Source organism: Oncorhynchus nerka, linkage group LG28 (assembly GCF_034236695.1).
Source record: "Oncorhynchus nerka isolate Pitt River linkage group LG28, Oner_Uvic_2.0, whole genome shotgun sequence".
NCBI lineage: Eukaryota > Metazoa > Chordata > Actinopteri > Salmoniformes > Salmonidae > Oncorhynchus > Oncorhynchus nerka.
The window spans coordinates 67,364,451-67,385,871 of NC_088423.1; the positions used below are offsets into that span (position 1 = coordinate 67,364,451).

At 43.5% G+C, this 21,421-nt stretch overlaps 2 protein-coding genes across 4 annotated transcripts in view; one reads left to right on the forward strand and one right to left on the reverse strand.

Annotated features, from left to right (window-relative positions):
- Positions 1-337: 337 nt before the first annotated feature.
- On the reverse strand, positions 338-6,603 carry LOC115113581 (paraplegin-like). The gene is made up of 17 exons (XM_029641374.2): positions 5,883-6,603; positions 5,636-5,738; positions 5,458-5,550; positions 5,138-5,379; positions 4,583-4,722; positions 4,306-4,408; positions 4,092-4,217; positions 3,831-3,993; positions 3,545-3,718; positions 3,197-3,321; positions 3,000-3,102; positions 2,316-2,426; positions 2,083-2,198; positions 1,767-1,923; positions 1,528-1,691; positions 1,312-1,389; positions 338-1,153 (listed from the first exon to the last, which is right to left on the reverse strand). The coding sequence occupies exons 1-17, from the start codon at positions 6,096-6,098 to the stop codon at positions 929-931; spliced, it is 2,439 nt and encodes an 812-aa protein (XP_029497234.1). The 5' UTR covers positions 6,099-6,603; the 3' UTR covers positions 338-928.
- Positions 6,604-8,847: 2,244 nt separating this feature from the next.
- Positions 8,848-21,421, forward strand: part of LOC115113595 (ankyrin repeat domain-containing protein 11-like) — a 142,279-nt gene continuing 129,705 nt past the window's right edge. For all 3 annotated transcript variants that reach the window (XM_065013028.1, XM_065013030.1, XM_065013029.1), the window contains exon 1: positions 8,848-9,281. The gene's annotated coding sequence lies outside the window, so the exon portion shown is untranslated. The remainder of the gene's footprint in view (positions 9,282-21,421) is intronic.

The following is a 21,421-nucleotide window of genomic DNA, read 5'->3' on the forward strand; positions in this document are numbered from 1 at the left end:
TAGTTTGTTAATGAACTCTCCTGCCATTTCAGTCTGACACCAACAATTATAACATTTGAAGCCAATAAGCAATGCCATGACATTTCAGGAGATATGGCTTGGTGGACAGTTTTACTTCAATATATGCAATACTCAAACTCCTGTGAGAAGCAATGAATTTGGGTGTGACATTTTTGTTTTCTTGATTGACAATTTAGATTTTACTGACATATTTACATAAAAAAAAAATTCAAAGCAGTTCTCATATTACTATTCCTTTACAATACTCAAAACAATAAAGGACAATGTCATATTGAAGTTTGGTAAACAGAACCCAAGACGGTGCTGGCAACTCAAGGACAGTTCAAACAAAGCTTTATTTAAAACACCCCTGAGCATCACAGGGATTTTGGAGCGCAGTTTTACAACTCAAGGTAGGATTCTGCCCATAATACAATGAACTGCATATCCACTGCAGCAATGAACAACCTTTATTGGTACACCATTTATGCCATGCTAAGGCTGACCCAGACCAAGTTAATCAAACAGAAGCATCCTTGTAAGTAAGTGCCACTTTGACTACGGTTGAAATACTCTTCAAACCAAAAAAAAAAAAAAAGGCCCATCAAATGTTCCCTCTAAGGAACTGAAAGAAGACCCTTGGTCCTAAAAGGTCTACAAGTTCACTGTTCCTCATCAAGAACAGTCCTAATACTAAACAGATACACCTTGTCTAGTTACACCTCACTCTGTAGTGAATGGACATTGGTCAACAAACTGAACTGATATCCACCAGGAAAAGCAGGCGAGGTGGCACCTAACTGTTTATGGTGATTTGTATACTGGAAACTTGCAGCCCCACAGAGGCGCTCTGGTCCTCCTACATTATATTGCTGGATGGAGGAGTGTCTGTACAGATTCCTGCACAGGAGTGTTGAGACTGACCGGGTCATACAGGCTTCAGGTTCAGATGTTCATCATTATCCTCATCATCGTCCTTCCTACGAGGAGGTGGGCGTGACTCATCATCCTCCCCTGTGTCCTGCTTGTCCTTCTCCGCTTCGATCCAGCTCTGAGGGGCGATCATCTTCTTGGGCCCGTGGGGAGGGGGTCCCAGCAGAGCCTCGATGTCCTCATAGTTCACCACTTCCCGCTCCAGGAGAGCATTGGCCAACTGAAAATACACACAGAGAAAGACAGTTAACTTTGCATTCACAATTGGCTATGTTTGACAATGGAACACAATGCATGATGAGTGTTTAAAGATGGTAGCTATGTAGACACCACATCACACAAAAAATAGGACTAACAAATGTGGAATGAGGATCTCACCATTATCAGCTTGTCTCTGTTATCCAGAAGCAGTTTCTCAGTCTGTCTGTAGGCGCGTGCTATCAACAGCTTCGCTTCCTGCAAGAACCAAAATAAAAAAGGCATACTTCACAAGGTTCTCTCCAATGAACAGAACTACAGGTAAACTTACAACAGGGAAATCTACTACTAGTACCGTTTCGTCTCTAAAATGTATTTGGGCAGGTGCAGACTTACGTGGTCCATCTGCTGCTGGAGGCCCTGGCTGAAGGGCCTGCGTCCGACAGCTCCCTGCTCCACCGTCTCGGGGAAGGACACCTGACCCACACTGGAGGACATGCCATACTGCTTCACCATGGAGTAGGCCACACGAGTCACCTTCCGCAGGTCATCCTGGGCACCTAGCGCACAGACCAACACGTCTCACACACTGAATGCTATAGGTGTATGTTGTGATGAATGGTCAGACGCCCTACCTGTGGTGACCTTGTTGAAGGTGATGGCCTCCGAGGCTCTTCCTCCTAGAGCCATACACATCCTCTCAAACAGCTGTTCTTTGGAGAACAGGTACTGGTCTCTGGGCAGGATCTGGGCAAAGCCGAGGGCAGCGTTGGTCCTGGGGGCAATGGACACCTGGCAAACAAGACAACCAGTGAATATATCACCTTTGTCCAATATATGGCTATCTACTATGTTTTTGGTCCTGTTCATTTCTCCATAGTATTCAACTATATCGCATTGAGCAAAAACACTGACATTAGTGGATAGACAGCTATGGAAGTGGTGTGTCACCTTCATGAGTGCCTCTGTGTGCTCTAACAGCCATCCAACCAGGGCATGGCCAGACTCATGGAACGCTACAATCCTCTGCTCCTCTTTGGACAGTATCTTACTTTTCTTCACACTTCCTGGACACACAAATGGAGAAAGTCAATAAGGGACCCGAAATCAATCTCTACCACAACAACGTTGGCGGGCGAGTTCCATGGTGGCAGACATTCATAGACATGGTCATGACCTCGTACCGGCTAGGACTCTCTCCACAGCGTACTCAAAGTTGAAGGTGTCGATGGACTTGTAGCCTTCCCTGGCAGCGTGCAGGGCTGCTTCGTTACAGATATTAGCAATATCTGCCCCTGAGAGAGTAATACACAATCCCGTTAGTAAATCAGTGTATTCTGAAAACTATGAGCCTATGTTCAACGACAGTGTACAAGAAGGTGAATATAGTCGTTTTAGCGGGGTGCTATTTAAGCAAAAAGGCCCGAGGAGGTGTGGTATATGGCCAATATACCACGGCTAAGGGCTGTTCTTATGCACAATGCATCGCGGAGTGCCTGGACACAGCCCTTAGCCGTGGTATATTGACCATATATCATAAACCCCAGAGGCACCTTACTGCTATTATAAACTGGTTACCAACTTAATTAGAGCAGTAAAAAAAACATGTTTTGTCATACCTGTGGTATACGGTCTGATATACCATGGCTGTCAGCAAATCAGCATTCAGGGCTAGAACCACCCAGTTTATAATAGTCTATTTGTGTGTGTATTATTTCACCAGGTAGGCCAGTTGAGAACAAGTTCTTATTTGCAACTGCAACCTGGCCAAGACAAAGCAAAGCGACAAAAAACAACGACACATAGTTACACGTGGGAGAGTGTGTGGGAGAGACCCACTGAATAACTTCAGCCATGTGTGTACATACCACTGAACCCTGGGGTGAGCTCTGCCAGACGCAGGGAATAGCTGCTGGCTGGGTGGGTGAGCTTGAGTATCTTCAGGTGCTGCTCGTAGATCTCCTTCCTCTCCTGAAATGCACAAGGAGAAGGAAACAGCTCATGCACACTTAATACGTTGGAGATCTTCAGGACATAGATACTTTCAGAGGACAGGGCACTGTACCTGCAGAGTGGGGAAGTCGATAAATATGTGCCTGTCCAGTCGCCCTGGTCTCATGAGAGCATTGTCCAAAATGTCCGCCCGGTTTGTGGAGGCCAGGACTATCACATGGTCAGTAGTGCCCATTCCTATTGGAGAATGATAATAAACAGTATATAAGTGCAAGCAATGTTGATGAATAGCCAAAAAAAAGACATGAAATATGTATATTACACTCCCCCCCCCACCAAAAAAAAAATACTTAAACCTTCACATGTCAGTTATGATAAAGAGATTGACACCTGTGACGAAGTAGCGGGAAACTATGTGTAACCCTAATCTCGGTTAACTCAAAACAAACCCCCTCCTCACCGTCCATCTCCACCAGCAGTTGATTGAGGGTCTGCTCTTCCTCTGTGTTCGAGAAGCCAGACATGTTATTGGAGCGCTTCTTTCCCACAGCATCAATCTCATCTATGTAGACGATGCAGGGGGCTCGGGCACGCGCCTCTTTGAACAGACTCCTCACCCTGGCAGCACCAAGACCTGCACTTACAGACAAAAGATACTTTATTGCTTTGACTTGTTGTCCACCTTCCAGTCTTCTTTGGACAACTTAACTGATAGGACTTCTGATTGGAAGCAGTGCAAATCTTACCCCCAATGACTTCCACAAACTCAGAGCCTGCCATCGCCAGGAAGGGCACCTGTGCCTCTGTGGCCACAGCCTTGGCCAGCAGAGTCTTTCCACAGCCTGGGGGCCCCAGCAGCAGGGAGCCCTTAGGGACTTTGGCCCCCAGGTTGAGGTACCTGTCTGGGCACTGCCAAGAGAGATCAGGGGTCAGTAACACACTGATGTACCTGTTGACATTGCTAATAATCATCACACATATCACCTCTTTACAATTTGCCCTCTTACCTTCAAATAGTCAACAAACTCCTTCACCTCCATCTTTGCCTCGTGCATGCCGGCCACATCTTTGAAACTCACACCCTTCCCAGACTTGCCATCCACGATAGTGAACTTGGCCATTTTCAGCTGGTTCTGCCGAGCACCACACATATGAGCATGAGAAACGCAACAAAATGGCTAAGACCACTAGTAAAGGAACAGTTCAACAGCCCCTACTTACAAATGCACTGAAGCCGCCCTCTTTTCCACCCATGCCAGCCAGGCGGAAAATATACCACAGGATTGCCACCCCAATGGCAGCCATTCCAAGGGCATAAAGTGCACTGTGACAGAAACAAAGACAAAAGCAGTATTGTACCAATGCCATGGAAACACACATTACATGTGATTGAGGTATAAACATATTACATGTTACCTAACCAAGTCATGCATGTGATATTCAGTTTTGCATGATCACATCACCGATGCAAGTGTTGGTTGAGAGTCAGGGAACTCACTTTCCAAAGAAGCCAGTGCGCTTGTAGGAGACTGGTATCCTGTCCTTGGCGTCAATGTTCAGCTCCTCTTCTGCAGCTCTAAGCTTCTCCTCAAATTTGTCAATGTTGGCCACCTGCATACGGTACATCAGAGCCAGCCTCTGCACACAGACGGAGGGAAGAAGCGTGTGAAGGGGGGCATATTTCACTGAACATCATCTAGATACCTGTGCTTATAAATAGGTGACATGGTCATCACAACATTAAAGTGGGGATGGAATGTATCAACACTCTAAAAACTGAGGGGTATACTACAAAGTAGGATCAATGAGTTTGCCAGCTAACATTGATAAGCAACCAGAAATAACTATTGATTTTCTGGTTCATTAAAAAGCTAAATTTAGATATGAGTTTTCATTTGTTTAATCAATTAGACCATGCCCATTTCTAGCTCATCTTTCAAAAAAATAAAAAAATCTGAATACTTAGGCAAGTTAACTGGCTAACCCCTTGATTCTGCTTTGTAGTATACTGTACATCAGTGTCCAGATTCTAGAATGAGGAAATGGAACGTACAGGCCTTCCGAAGATGACTGCTCCTGGGTGGAGGTAGATTTCCACGATGTCGCTCTCAGGGACCACCTGCACACGAGACACCTCACCCTTGGCCAGCATCTCATTGACAAAGTCATTCCAGGAGATGTTTCCCCCGCTGGTATTGATGGAGTTGAGGAGGCTCATGATGAGGGCGATGATGAAGAGAGTGCGCAGACGTTCCTTATACATCTGATCCTCTTGCTCCCGCCGCTTCTTCTCCTCTGAAAGACAATGGGGGAATTAAGATGGGCTGCTAACATCTCCTGTGTTTCTTACGGACCTTGAGGTTTCTTACTGACCTTCATCTTCCTCTGGATTTTTTCCCTTAGGTCCATCACTCTTCTTTTTATCTTGTTGGTTCGACTGAGATGTACTGAAATTATTTGTGGAATCTGGAATGATAGATTACGAGCCAGTGCCATCAGACTGGGAATTATTAGACCATCTTCGAAATTTGTGGGTGGGGTGGCTGCTTACCTAAAACATTCCACAGGCCAACAGGGTTTTTGAACAAGTTGTTCTTGATCAGAAGTTTACGCATTGCTGTCAATCTGGGACTCATGGGTCTGTGCAGCAGTTGCTGGAGAAAGAAGTGGTAACATAATATTAAACTAGGACCTTTTCCTGTTGCTCACAGTTACAGTAGCTACAGGAGTGGCATGACCATTGTGATATGAATGACAGTCAGCTATTGTCATGGTGGAAACAAAGACAGGCAACTAACCTGAATGAGTCCAGGGTTGAGGCCATTATGTGGTTGAGTCACAAATGGACGAATTGAGCCTGATAATCTTTTACAGTTCATACATGTCGATTGCTGCAGTTTGGCGCCATCGTTGTTTTGACGCTTGTTGACAAATTGACAATTGGTGCGTCGCGACACGGTCCATATTATGGTCTTGTAATTTCTACAAGAACTGGCACGTCGCAGAGCTGCCATTACACTGAAAGCTAGGCTACCTAACGTTCGCACAGGTTAGATACAACCACAGTACAGCTGGCTAGCTAATAAAACTGACATGGTCGCCATTAACAGTGCATTCACGACCTGGCTAGCAAACGTCAATAATGACAATGGGCTTTCGATCTTGAGATTGCAGTAGTGGTCAGCGCGGCATTTTATTATCAAAAAACATCTAACTAAATAGTTAGCTAACTGTTGTTATTCAACATGGCAAGTATAATAAAGATGGTTTGCTACATTAAAGACATATCACTCCTCACACTGATCCGTCCTCAGTATATGTACAACTGTCTCTGTATCTTATACGACAAGATTTCGTTCACAAATCCTTTGATATGCTCTGAAATGTAGATGTACCCATCATTCTGTTTTGGTAACGAATTTGTATCATTACAGCAAGGTCCGTGAATTAAATGGGTCAAATTCCTTGTTCAGCTGACCACGAGAATAAATAATCACATACATATCCTGACGCAATTAAAAAGTATTTGCTGAACCCCGCACTTTAACCCCAAGCGTAACAGTTCGTCAGACCAAAGAGCATTTATATATCTGGTTTTATTATATATTCACGCCGAGATAGGCATAACTTTCAATTTGCGGAAAATATATCATTTATTGTCATTAAATATATATATAGAAAAGTTTAGTGAACCCTTGTCTGATTACGTCACGACGTTGCTTCATGAACATTCTACCTGCGCAGGATTTTCACTTCCAGCAAACACGTTCATTGAAATAAAAATTGCACATAGAATAGATGCTAACTGTCCGGAAATACAACTTATTATTGACATTGTGCGCTGATAAATCATTGTATTTGACTGTATCTGCCTCTCGTGTGTTAAATAAAGTCTAAGGACTTCTCTGCTGTAGTTACAAAAGTAGCCACCAGAGGATTCATTGTGTTTATATTGTACTTTTAGCAGTAAAATCATGGTGAAACAGCTTCGAAAGTTTTGTTGTTCATAAAGGTTTGTGCATGACATTGTGATTGTAAAAGCTGCCCTGCCTAAGAAATACCATATACAATCTGATAGCCTGGTAGACTAAGGTAATACCAAAAATTATATACTCGGTGGTAGCCTAATACAAGGCTGAAGTGGAGCGGGAGCGGTTTTGAGAGCTTCCTCTGTCCACAGCACTAAGGATCTTTCATGGTCTGAACACACCAACACAGTCATGAAGAGGTCACACAACAAAGCCTGAAAAGACTCTGCATGGGCCCTCAGATCCTCAAAAAGTTCAACAGCTGCACCATTGAGAGCATCTTGACTGGCTGCATCACTGCATGGTAAGGTGTTACAGAGGGTAGTGCGTGAGGCCCAGTACATCACTGGAGTTGAGCTCCCTGTCACCCAGGACCTCTATACTATACAGTGTCAGAGGAAGGCCCTAAAAATGTTCAAAGACTCCAGCCACCCAAGTCATAGACTGTTCTCTCTGCTACCACACGGCAAGCGGTAACAATTAGTTAAATTGGTAACCAAATAGCGGTACCAATTAGTTAAATAGTTAACCAATTAACTACCAAGACGATCTACATTTACCCTTTTTGCACAAACGTTTTTTTGACTCATCACATACACTGCTGCTATTGTTTATTATCTGTCACTTTATTCCTAGTTATACGTACATAATAATACAATTAATAATAGATATGCAGGGGTACGAGTTAATTGAGATATAACTAAATAGTAATGTTTTACATTACTATTTACTATTATTTTTCTATTTTCTTTCTCTTTGCATTGTTGGGAAGGGCCCGTAAGTAAGCCTTTCACTTTTAGTCCACACCTATTGTTTACAAAGCATGTCACAAAAACAAAACAAAAATAACTCCTAAAAGCATGCAGTACAACGTGTATGTCCATTTAATATTGTAGAGGACCTAAAAACAAATTATTCTCTGAAAGAGTCAAAATAAAGGCTCACCCCATCACCGTGACGAACATTAAAATAAGCCAATGAGAAAACAGATTTAAGATATTTATTTTTTCTCTTAACCAATGATAGCTCTTCTTACATCTCCATGCATGTCATGCTGCCGCCCAGCAGAGGCCGCTATATTCAATCGGTGCAATCGATATGTATTACCAAACAACCCAAACCTGTCTGACTTTCAAAATGTGCAGAGATCAACAACAACAACAATGTTATGACATTGAGACATTGAAATCATGTATTGATGATTGCACTGAGAAAAAGTGTTTTGGAAGTTAAATAGGATATTCAGACCTGTCCTACCTGTGATCTGGACATGTATTTATTTATTTTACCTTTATTGACATGTGGGTCATACTAGGCTGCTAGTTATCTGTAAAGGTGCTACGGTTCAACTGACATCATGAGTACGATCAGATTTAAGTATGCAATAATATGTTTGTTCACGTGAATAATAACACGATAAGAGATGTCTTACTCCATCACGCTGGGCGAGATCAATCAAGTGCACCCAGCCTTCGTACTCCATTTCCTTTGCTTTTCTCCCAACTGTATAATGGAGATGGGTCCCCAAACATGGAAACTGAAGTACTCGGTCAACCATGTTCGCGCCTTCAGATTATTGTGTCAATGTAGATTTGGTACATTGATTTGATCCATAATGGCGCCAGTTTCATCGGTGCACAAATAGTACCCGCCCACATTCAAGAGCCAATCACAATCAGTGTTTCATTTGGCATCTTTTTCTTTCCTTCAGCCCCATATCGAAGCCAAAGCCCGTCTGGAAACAGTTTGCAAGGGGTAGTTTAAAGAAGATTAAGCCGAAACAAAATATCGTTTTTAGCTACTTTAAGTTGACCTCTCAAGGCTCCAGTTTTGATTCTTGGGCATACAAATCTTCATTTCAGACCATGGTCACAAAATAAAAATTGTACAAGGACGTTTTCGAGAAGATTTTAAGCTGTATGTGTCGATTGTTGGTGTTCAGGAGTTAGCAAGCTAGTTAGCACTAGCCTAGAAATATTAGCTAGCTAACTAGCCTAGCTTGCTAACGTTAGCTTCAAGTAGACTGATTTTCAACTGAGATGTTTGCAGTATTTCTTGGATGTCTACGGACGGCAGATTGCTGAACCAGGGGGCCTCAAATGGGAAAAACAAGCATCGGACAGGAATATCGGGGATAAGCTTCTCGACGTAACTCAGATTCCGTTGAAGGTAAGCCGCAATAACATTAGTTGGCTAGCTAGCTGTGTTTGTTAGTGAACTAGATATACTAGCTAGTTATACCGTTAGCCGTAGCTGTCTAGCTAACTAGATAACATGGCTTCATGCTCGAGTCGAAGAAATGTGTTATGAAGCTAGCTGACCCCCACCCCTCCCCCAGTCCAGCATTCTAACTGCGTAACAGTACGCGTTTAACTAGCAAGATGACAAGTAAGGGCTTAATCTAGGCGAAACCCGTGGCATACTAGCCTGCGAGTAGTTTGTTGACCTACAGATCCTCTTGATGTTATAGCTAGATATTGCGTTGCATAGGTAGTTGGGATATACTCAAATGTATTTGAAAATATTCAGTGCCATCCATGTAATAGCCTACACTTCTCTTCAGGCGATTGATCTATTTTGTTGTTTATAAAAAATAATAACGCCATGTGTTCAAGGGACGTTGTATCACTGCCAGTGACGTTATTTCAAACAACTCATCTGCTGATTTCTTTTTGGAAAAATACACCGAGATGGGATGAAATAATTAGTTATGTTGATGTGTAATGCAGTGGTGAGATCAGCTAGGACTTAATAATAATAATACATTAACGTTAGTGTTCTCCAAAGTTGCTGGACTTCTCCTCGATTTGTTGTTTTCCTAGTCGACTCATGGTCCATGGATCCAGGATTTGTAATTTGATTAGAATGTTTTACTGGAATGTATTAACACAGTTACTGGGAAATGTGTCATTTACTCTTTCCTAACAAGAATATCATTATGCTTGTCCTAATGCAGGTGTGCGGTGTTTTCGAATTAATTCCTATAGTAGACCCAATACCATTGCTTGACAGGCTCTACCATTTGAGTGGCTGTGGAATGGTATGCAAATTAAGTCAACAAGAAGTCACAACAGTAAGGCTTTGACTACTGGTTGTGGGAGAGCATGAAAAGAAGGGCAAGATTCCCAACAGACGACTACTGTACTTGGAGTAGACTGGTTGATAACGTTTTGGTGCAGTATCAGTTCTGTTGAAAACACTGCAGTGGAGCTGCTGGCTGTATTTTCTTACAGAGATACTCTGAGCTCTTCAGCTTGTTGGGCGTTCACGTTGAAATTCATTGCAGATGCAGCAATGCATGTAATCCCCCACCACCTTAGTCAAGACGCTGGAAGCACCAATTTCATGTCTCTTAGTTTCTGTAGTTATTTTGCAACTTCTTCTCTCTTCATTTTTGATGTAAATACAACTTGGCTGTTGGATGTATTAAATCAATAAGTAGCCCTAGTACCCTGGTACAACACACATTACGCGATGTATATGCTTGGTACACTCCCAATGTTAGTTTCAGGTTTAGGGTGAGGTTTTGGAGAACTTTATAGCCTAGATGGAGATTTTCACCACAGTGTCCTGTTGTAGTGTGTAAGCCTGAGACAGGAAATTGTGTCCTGCCTGGGTCAGTGAGGTCAGGAGCTGGGATTTCCTGTTCAAGGGAGCCAATCTGTGCCATCCGGTGTGCCTTGTCTTCAGCTGCCTAAGTGAGCCTATTTTACTCAGGTCCAGAGACTGTAGTTCCTGTTGTGTCCTGGCCCAAGTCTCCTGAGTTTTAACCTATTTGTGGTCATGGCAGTGCCACTATTTGACATGGTCCCTCTGTGCCCTCTCCTGCCTACACAGTGTGTAATGTGACACCTTCAGCACTGTCAGGCAGGCTAATAACAGGGCAGAAATATAAATCTCAGTGGGGAACGTTGAGTGTCCCTTCACAATACCTCTCTGGCAGTCTGGATTGGTCGGCCTTGCTCAATTTGACATGTTATGTCTTGTGTAGAGGAGAGTGGCAGGGCTTCCGCAAGTCTGTACATCCTCCATCTTGCAGCCCTCTACTGTGTTTACGCTGCTCTGTGCGACTATCTAAACCTGCAGTGCAGGAAAGACACAGCATAACATCAGTACTGTGACTGTCTGTCGTTCGTCCCACCACATCCTCTCTCTACGCTTTTGCCCTGAGGTCAGTGTGCAGTAGCTGCATTGCCCCCACACTTGTTATGTCACGCAAGGCTTACACTGCTCACCTAAAGATTAACAATGTTTATACCCAGGCAACCGTTTCCATTGGATTGAGTCATAGCTCTGACAAGGTGTTGGATCTTGAATCATAATGTTTTTTTATTTTTGTTTACTCTGGTTCCAGGCCACATGTTTGAATGTGGGAAGGAACGTTTTGTGTTCTGAGCTGATGAGAATCCCAGTCGTTTAGTTGGCCCCACCAGTACTGTGGATAGCATTAGGGTATAGCCAGTGTTCCACATTGGCCAGCAATGTTCCAGAAGCTTCTGTGTCCATAGAATGTGGCTAGCATTCGCTTTTGCATTTTGTTGATGCAACATTCTGGGTCCACCGTAATCACAGTGCCTGACATAAGCAGCAGTATGGTGCGTGTTGTTGAGGTAACCTACTTTTTCTAGTTGAACTGGGGAAAGAAAAATCCATCGTGTGTAGGCACAGGGAAAATACAGCTTAAAGTCCTCACACGGTCTGGTTCCTTCCTACCAAACTCTCCCCCAGTGCTGAGTGTTGGTCTTTCAGTAAACAAGGATGTCTACTCCTGCTTCTCTTGTGTTCACTTTTTTTCTTTGCAGTGTAAATCTTTTCCAGCCTTCGCCCAACTAGCGCAATCTCTCTGGACTGTCAAATGCCATTTAACCCCCTTTTGAAATCGCTTCCCCTCCACACACACACACACGCGTGCAAAAGATAACAACATGGCTGTGTCTCATTCTCCCTGCTCTGCTCCACGGACAGGGAAGCCTCATTTGGAGTTTGGATAGTCCTGTGTCTGCATCCTCTCCTGGTCACAGGTTTTACTCACATCTTCCACTGCAGCAGTTTTGATAATATTTCTTCCCTGAATCTTATAGATCAAAGGGAACGGGTCTCGCATCCTCTTGTTTGCTACATTTTTAAAACAACTGAACAGTTTTGTTTTTGATCTTTTGATAAGGGCACACTTGGAGTGGAACGTGTTGTTATTGAGAGTAGAGGTCGACCGATTAATCGGAATGGCCGATTTAATTAGGGACGATTTCAAGTTTTCATAACAATCGGAAATCTGTATTTTTGGGCGCCGATTTCCGATTTTAATTTTTTTTTAATTTTAATTTTTTTAGCTTTATTTATTTACCTTGGAAAGTCAGTTAAGAACACATTCTTATTTTCAATGACGGCCTAGGAATGGTGGGTTAACTGCCATGTTCAGGGGCAGAACGACATATTTTCACCTTGTCAGCTCAGAGGAACCAATCTTGCAATCATACAGTTAACTAGTCCAACGCTCTAACCATTGCAATCCACGAGGAGCCCGCCTGTTACACGAATGCAGTAGAAGCCAAGGTAAATTGCTAGCTAGCATTAAACTTACCTTATAAAAACAATCAATCATAATCACTAGTTATAACTACTAATCCAGTTTAGCAGGCAATATTAACCAGGTGAAATTGTGTCATTTCTCTTGCGTTCATTGCACGCAGAGTCACGGGAATATGCAAAAGTTTGGGCTGCCTGGCTCATTGTGAACTAATTTGCCAGAATTGTACGCAAATATGACATAACATTGAAGGTTGTGCAATGTAACAAGGTTATTTAGACTTAGGGATGCCACCCGTTAAATAAAATACCGAATGGTTCCGTATTTCACTGAAATAATAAACGTTTTGTTTTCGAAATGATAGTTTCCGGATTCGACCATATTAATGACCAAAGGCTCGTATTTCTGTCTGTTATTATGTTATAATTAAGTCTGATTTGATAGAGCAGTCTGACTGAGCAGCAACAGGCCTGTAATCATTCATTCAAACAGCACTTTTGTGCGTTTTGCCAGCAACTCTTCGCAAGCACAGCGCTGTTTATGACTTCAGGCCTATCAGCCTAATGGCTGGTGTAACCAATGTGAAATGGCTAGCTAGTTAGCTGGGTGTGCGCTAATACCGTTTCAAACGTCACTCGCTTTTAGATTTGGAGTAGTTATTCCCCTTGCGCTGCAAGGCTTTTGTGGAGCGATGGGTAACACTGCTTCGGGTGTGGTTGTTGTCGATGTGTTCCTGGTTCGAGCCCAGGTAGGGGCGAGGAGAGGTACGGAAGCTATACTGTTACACTGGCAATACTATAGTGCCTATAAGAACATCCAATAGTCAAAGGTATATGAAATACAAATGGTCTAGAGAGAAATAGTCCTATAAATACTATATTAACTACAACCTAAAACCTCTTACCTTGGAATATTGAAGTCTCATGTTAAAAGGAACCACCAACTTTCATATGTTCTCGTGTTCTGAGCAAGGAACTTAAACGTTAGCTTTTTTTACATGGCACATATTGCACATTGGCACATATTCTTCTCCAACACTTTGTTTTTGAACATGTTTCATTATTTATTTGAGGCTAAATTGATTTTATTGATGTATTATATTAAGTTAAAATAAGTGTTCATTCCGTATTGTTGTAATTGTTACAAATGTTTTAAAAATCTGCCGATTTAATCGCTATCGGCTTTTTTGGTCCTCCAATAATCGGTATCGGCGTTGAAAAATCATAATCGGTCAACCTCCAATTGAGAGGCACGCAGTGTTATTATTTCCCAAACATTGTCATGAAGCAAACACTTCAATGATGGGCTTTTGCTTCCTTGTTTACAGATGGATACTGTTGTACTTTTGTGTATTTCCTCCCAAAAGGTCCAGCACTTTATGTTCAATAAGTTGTTTGCGTGTGAGAGAGCTGTTACTGTGTCGAGTGTGGGGGAGGCTTCAGCTTTGCTAACGTGGGCAGATGTGAGCTGGGAAAGATCGCGGGGGGGGGGTAAAGCTGAAGACAACAGTTGGTGTTCTGATCGGATGTGCTGAGCACTGCGTGATGTATTATCCATACGTGGCACTGAGAATGTCCTTTGGTAGTTGGCCTGGCCGGCCAGTTCTTCAGACACTGCCTGTGAGCCCCTGAAAGAGGAGAGCACTGACGTGTCCTCTGCTGCTCTGTCCTGTCTGGGTGGAGAGAGACCAAGCTCGGCTCACATGGAAACGCTTGCCTCAATCACTCCTCCTCACTCCTAAATGTTTCATACTCTCTTTTTTTCCCCCTCTCTCTCAGCTGCTCAAGTTCTAAGTGAGCAGGGTTTTATCCAGTGTTTGAAATGCCTCTCGATCACAAAAAAACATGCTTGGGAGCAGGACTGCCATTTTAGAAATGGGTCTAAGCTACTGGCTAGAGTTGTGCCAGAGAATTAGAGCAGTAGCCAGTTGAGTTTCCTGTGGGTTGTGGGCTCGTATCTCCCCTGTCCTTGTGATGATGGGGTGAGTGGGGGAGTGTGGCCTGGCTGAATCTCAATCACTGGGGCCTTCAGCTCTGCTGTCCTTTTGATGGGGCAGCTGCAGCCATTCAATCGGTTCATTTACATTGAAATGCAGCGACAGGAAGGGGGAGGGTAACGTGGGGCAGTGCGTGACAGAAAAGCATACCTAACCAAAGACCAAAGAGGTCTATGACCCTTTGTTTTTACCAGCCGTGGTGCCATATACATCACACAAAGGCCGTAAGCACCCTCCTTTGACCACCAAGGACATTTTCACCACTCCGCCATAACAAACAAAAAAATATACAACCAAGCTTTGATTTGTGGAGTTTGTTTGTTGGTCAATCTCTTTTATTTAATTATTATTATTATTTTTTTTACCTTTATTTAACCCGGCAAGTCAGTTAAGAACAAATTCTTATTTTCAATGACGGCCTAGGAACAGTGGGTTAACTGCCTGTTCAGGGACAGAACGACAGATTTGTACCATGTCAGCTCGGGGGTTTGAACTTGCAACCTTCCGGTTCCTAGTCCAACTCTCTAACCATTAGGCTACCCTGCAGCTGAAGTTTTTGTTTGCTTTGTACATTGCCAATGTACTTTAACCACACATTTGTTATGATTCTTTCATCACATTGTTTCCACCATATCTTCTGGTTTATTTCCACGAGCCTATATTCTGGTTGTTATTATGCATTGCATTCAGTCCTTCCCGTTGCCAGTTCTAATGGGTGTCACACTGTGATCTTGGATGTTAAACCTAAGCCTGCACACAGGAACTTTCTGTTACTCGTTTAGGGTTTGATAGACAACTGTGTTTCAGACAAACGAGGCCAGTGTGTCATATGACTAGGTTGATATAGCTGGCTTTTCAGGATTGCTTTGAGCTCCTTTTGTGAAGTGTAACAGTGATTTTAGAGGCTCTGTCTGTCTGGGGGGGGGTTTGCCTGTGACTTGTGTTGGGTTGGTGTTTTTCTACATGTGCGGAGCTGTTTGTTTGGACAGGTTTATGTTTGTCCTACTTGCCCTGTGAGCACCTTCACCTGACTGTTGAGATTGCCTTGCATATTTCCTACTAAGGTTAAAGCATGCTTCAGTTTGTTTTGCACCCAAATACTGTTTCCTCTTGCAGCCAAGCCAACTGCCCTTCAAACCTGTTAGTGGTGTTTGAGTCTATAGATAGTCAACACCTGCTGACTGAGGTGCTGGTTCATACACCTGTTTTTCCTAAAGTTTCTCATACAGTGCCTTTGGAAAGTATTCAGACCCCTTGACCTTTTCCACATTTTCTTACATTACAGCCTTATTCTAAAATTGATGAGGAAACTTTTTTCAATCAATCTACACCAACAATACCCCATAATGACAAAGCAAAAACAGGTTTGTAGAAATTTTTGCATATATATTCAAATTAAAAGCATATCACACTTGCCTTGACGACAGCTTTCTGTCAGTACTTTGTTGAAGCACCCTTTGCAGTGATTACAGCCTCGAGTCTTTTTAGGTGTGACACTACAAGCTTGGCACACCTGTATTTGGTGAGTTTCTCCCATGTCTTCTCTGCAGATCCTCTCAAGCTCTGTCATGTTGGATGGGGAGCGTCGCTGCAAAACTATTAAAAGGTCACTCCAGAGATGTCCGGGCTTTGGCACGGACATTCAGTGACGTGTCCCGAAGCCACTCCTGCATCGTCTTGTGCGTGCTTAGGGTCGTGGTCCTGGAAGTTGAACATTCGCCCCAGTCTGATGTCCTGAGCGCTCTGGAGGAGGTTTTCATCAAGGATCGCTGTACTTTGCTCCGTTCATCTTTGCCTCAATCCTGACTCGCCTCCCAGTACCTGCCACTGAAAAACGTCCCCTCAGCCTGAAGCTGCCACCACCATGCTTCACTGTAATCAAAAAAATCAAATCAAATTTATTTGTCACATACACATGGTTAGCAGATGTTAATGCGAGTGTAGTGAAATGCCTGTGCTTCTAGTTCCGACAATGCAGAAATAACCAACGAGTAATCTAACCTAACAATTCCAAAACTACTACCTTATACACACAAGTGTAAAGGGATAAAGAATATGTACATAAAGATATATGAATGAATGATGGTACAGAACGGCATAGGCAAGATGCAGTAGATGGTATCGAGTACAGTATATACATATACATATGAGATGAGTAATGTAGGGTATGTAAACATTATATTAAGTAGCATTGTTTAAAGTGGCTAGTGATATATTTTACATCAATTTCCATCAATTCCCATTATTAAAGTGGCTGGAGTTAAGTCAGTGTGTTGGCAGCAGCCACTCAATGTTAGTGGTGGCTGTTTAACAGTCTGATGGCCTTGAGATAGAAGCTGTTTTTCAGTCTCTCGGTCCCAGCTTTGATGCACCTGTACTGACCTCGCCTTCTGGATGATAGCGGGGTGAACAGGCAGTGGCTCGCTCGGGTGGTTGCTGTCCTTGATGATCTTTATGGCCTTCCTGTGACATCGGGTGGTGTAGGTGTCCTGGAGGGCAGGTAGTTTGCCCCCGGTGATGCGTTGTGCAGACCTCACTACCCTCTGGAGAGCCTTACGTTTGTGGGCCGGAGCAGTTGCTGTACCAGGCTGTGATACAGCCCGACAGGATGCTCTCGATTGTGCATCTGTAGAAAGTTGTGAGTGCTTTTGGTGACAAGCCAAATTTCTTCAGCCTCCTGAGTTTGAAGAGGCGCTGCTGCGCCTTCTTCACGATGCTGTCTGTGTGGGTGGACCAATTCAGTTTGTCTGTGATGTGTACGCCGAGGAACTTAACTTGCTACCCTCTCCACTACTGTTCCATCAATGTGGATAGAGGGGTGCTCCCTCTGCTGTTTCCTGAAGTCCACAGTCATCTCCTTAGTTTTGTTGACGTTGAGTGTGAGGTTATTTTCCTGACACCACACTCCGAGGGCCCTCACCTCCTCCCTGTAGGCCGTCTCATCGTTGTTGGTAATCAAGCCTACCACTGTAGTGTCATCCGCAAACTTGATGATTGAGTTGGAGGCGTGCATGGCCACGCAGTCGTGGGTGAACAGGGAGTACAGGAGAGGGCTCAGAACGCACCCTTGTGGGGCCCCAGTGTTGAGGATCAGCGGGGTGGAGATGTTTTTACCTACCCTCACCACCTGGGGGCGGCCCGTCAGGAAGTCCAGTACCCAGTTGCACAGGGTGGGGTCGTGACCCAGGGTCTCAAGCTTGATGACGAGTTTGGAGGGTACTATAGTGTTAAATGCTGAGCTGTAGTCGATGAACAGCATTCTCACATAGGTATTACTCTTGTCCAGATGGGTTAGGGCAGTGTGGTTGAGATTGCATCGTCTGTGGACCTATTTGGGCGGTAAGCAAATTGGAGTGGGTCTAGGGTGTCAGGTAGGGTGGAGATGATATGGTCCTTGACTAGTCTCTCAAAGCACTTCATGATGACGGAAGTGAGTGCTACGGGGCGGTAGTCCTTTAGCTCAGTTACCTTAGCTTTCTTGGGAACAGGAACAATGGTGGCCCTCTTGGAGCATGTGGAAACAGGGATGATATTGGCCAGATGATGAGCGTGCCTGGTTTCCTCCAGATTTGACGCTTGGCATTTAGGGTAAAGAGGTCAATCTTGGTTTCATCAGACCAGAGAACCTTGTTTCTCATGGTCTGAGAATCCTTTAGGTCCCTCTTGGCAAACTCCTAGTGGGCTGTCGTGCCTATTTACTGAGGAGTGGCTTCCGTTTGGCCACTCTACCATAAAGGCCTGATTGGTGGAGTGCTGCAGAGATGGTTGTCCTTCAGCAAGCTTCTCCCATCGTCATAGAGTGACCATTGGGTTCTTTGCCACCTCCCTGACCAAGACCCTTCTCCTCCGATTGGTCCGTTTGGCCAGCCGGTCAGCTCTTGGAGGCATCTTGGTGGTTCCAAGCTTAAACTTAAGAATGTTAGTCATGCATGTGTTTGGACACTAATGCTCCTACTGCCAAATGTAGGCCTACTTTCATTATTTGTCCTACATGTGTCAGACTTCACTCGGTAGTGTTGCTTTTTTATAGAAACACGCCAGCCTTATCTTGCTGGAGTATGTAGGACAGAACAATTTATTACTTGCTATTTATGTATGGAAGGGATTGTTTCTAATGCTATTTTTCACGTACAATTATGGCACAGGTGTTATTTTCCATTTAGAATGCCTAACATGCTGTACTCTGCCTTAGGTTTGAAATTCCGTGCTAATTTCTTGGAATGATGTCTTGTTTTGAACGTACCACAGGAGAGTTTGAAAATCTCAGGTGGCACTTTCGGTACACTTTTAGAGAACCATTCCAGTTGCAGGGCTCACATTGAAATCTTTTTTAAGGCTATTGGGGTCTATTTATTTTAATTTTACCTTTATTTAACCAGGCAAGTCAGTTAAGAACACATTCTTATTTTCAATGACGGCCTGGGAACAGTGGGTTAACTGCCTGTTCAGGGGCAGAACGACAGATTTGTACCTTGTCAGCTCAGGGGTTTGAACTCGCAACCTTCCGGTTACTAGTCCAACGCTCTAACCACTAGGCTACCCTGCCGCCCCATTTAAGGCTATTCTATTATGAATGTTTCACATAATTCATTATTCAATTGTGCGTAACAGGGTTATTTTTTGGAGCACTTGAAAGTGCAGTAAGAGCGCAGACCAGCCACCCACTGAGAACTTCACAGGGTCGAGGCCTGCTGCTCCCCCTCTCTCTACTGTCAGTCAGTCATGCTTATCTGCATTCCTGGCTAGGCCCAGGACAGACAGGTGTGGCCATGTCATGCACAGTCATGCTAGCTAAACATACACCCTCCCGAACCACACATACAAACAACGAGGGCCGGGAATTGCCCGGGACCTCACAATAAGATATTGCAATTCTCATGATTCTATATGTATTTTGATTCTTGCGATTTGAACACCTCATTTCAAGGGTTTTTCTTTTTACTGTTTTCTACATTGTGGACTAATAGTGAAGACATCAAAACTATGGAATCATGTAGTAACCCAAAAAGTGTTAAACAAATCAAAATATATTAGAGATTCTTCATATAGCCACCCTTTGCCTTGATGTCAGATTTGCACACTCTTGGCATTCTCTCAACCAGCTTAACCTGGAATGCTTTTCTAACAGTCTTGAAGGAGTTCCCACATATGCTGAGCACTTGAATACTTCTTTTCCTTCACTCTGTTGTCAGATTCAGCCCAAACTATCTCAAATTGGTTGGAGGGTTGTGGAGGCCAGGTCATCTGATGCAGCACTCCATCACTCTCCTTCTTGGTTAAATAGCCCTTACACAGCCTGGAGGTGTGTTGGGTCATTGTCCTGTTGAAAACAAATGATAGTCCCACAAAGCCAAAACCAGATGTGGTGGCTTATTGCATCAGAATGCTGTGGTAGCCATGCTGGTTAAGTGTGCCTTGAATTCTAAATAAATTACAAACAGGGTCACCAGCAAAGCACCCCCACACAATAACACCTCCTCCTCCATGATTTGCGGTGGGAAATACACATGCGGAGATTGTCCGTTCACCAACACCGCGTCTCACAAAGACACAGCGGTTGGAACCAAAAATCGCCCAAAGGACACATTTCCACTGGTCTAATGTCCATTTTTCATGTTTCTTGTCCCAAGAAAGTCTCTTCTTATTGATGTCCTTTAGTGGTTTCTTTGTAGCAATTCGACCACGAAGGCCTGATTTTCACGCAGTCTCCTCTGAACAGTTGATGTTGTTGTCTGTTACTTGAACTCTGAAGCATTTATTTGGGCTGCAATTTCTGAGGCTGGTAAACTCTAATGAACTACCAAATAGGACTATCTTCTGTTTATCCCCCTACCTTGTCACAACACAACTGATTGTCTCAAATGCATTAAGAAGGAAAGAAATTCCACAAATGAACTTTTTAAGAAGGTACACTTGTTAATTGAAATGCATTTCAGGTGACTACCTCATGAAGCTGCTTGAGAGAATGCCAAGAGTGTGCAAAGCTGTCATCAAGGCTAAGGGTGGCTACTTTGAAGAATCTCAAATATAAAATACATTTAATTTGTTTCACACTTTTTTGGTTACTATATGTTATTTCATAGTTTTGATGTCTTCATTATTATTTTACAATGTAAAACATTTAAAAATAAAGACAAACCCTTGAATGAGTAGGTGTTCTACAACTTTTGACCGGTAGTGTATGTCTGCTGCATAGACACGAGAGAGAATGAGAAAATGAGTTTTGATCAGTCATGGAAATAAGTGCTGAAGACATGTTGGCTATTTTTTTTAAAAGATTGAGAATAGGCTATAGGGTGAAATACTGCACTTTTAATGCAGGTACAGCCGACTAAAGCTACCTAGCGCAAAAACCACCCCGCTTTTTCAACTTCACAAATCGATACTTGGAGTCACATCACTACAAACACATTTTCTGCTCAGGATGGTCTAGCTAGTTAGTGTCTCTGCTTAAGGTGCTGCTATACTCCCTCACACAGTTGGAAGGGCACTCTACCTATGCATAGCTTAAGTTCTTCAGGAAGCGCTGTTCACCGGAAGTGAAGGGCGTTGGAGCTAACTGTTTGCCTCGTTTCCTTCATTGAGTAAATCACTGTGACACACACACACACTAGTGTGTTTGGGGGAGGGGCTATGCGGTACTAGCATTTTCCCTCCCCACTGTTTCTGCGATGCTTGGTTTGCCAAGTCATAGGTTTCCTACAGTGCCTCTGCACCATGTAAATGCTCTATAATGAGTGAAAGGCTGTGAAAGTTCACTTCTCCTTCAGTGAGAGAATGCCAGGT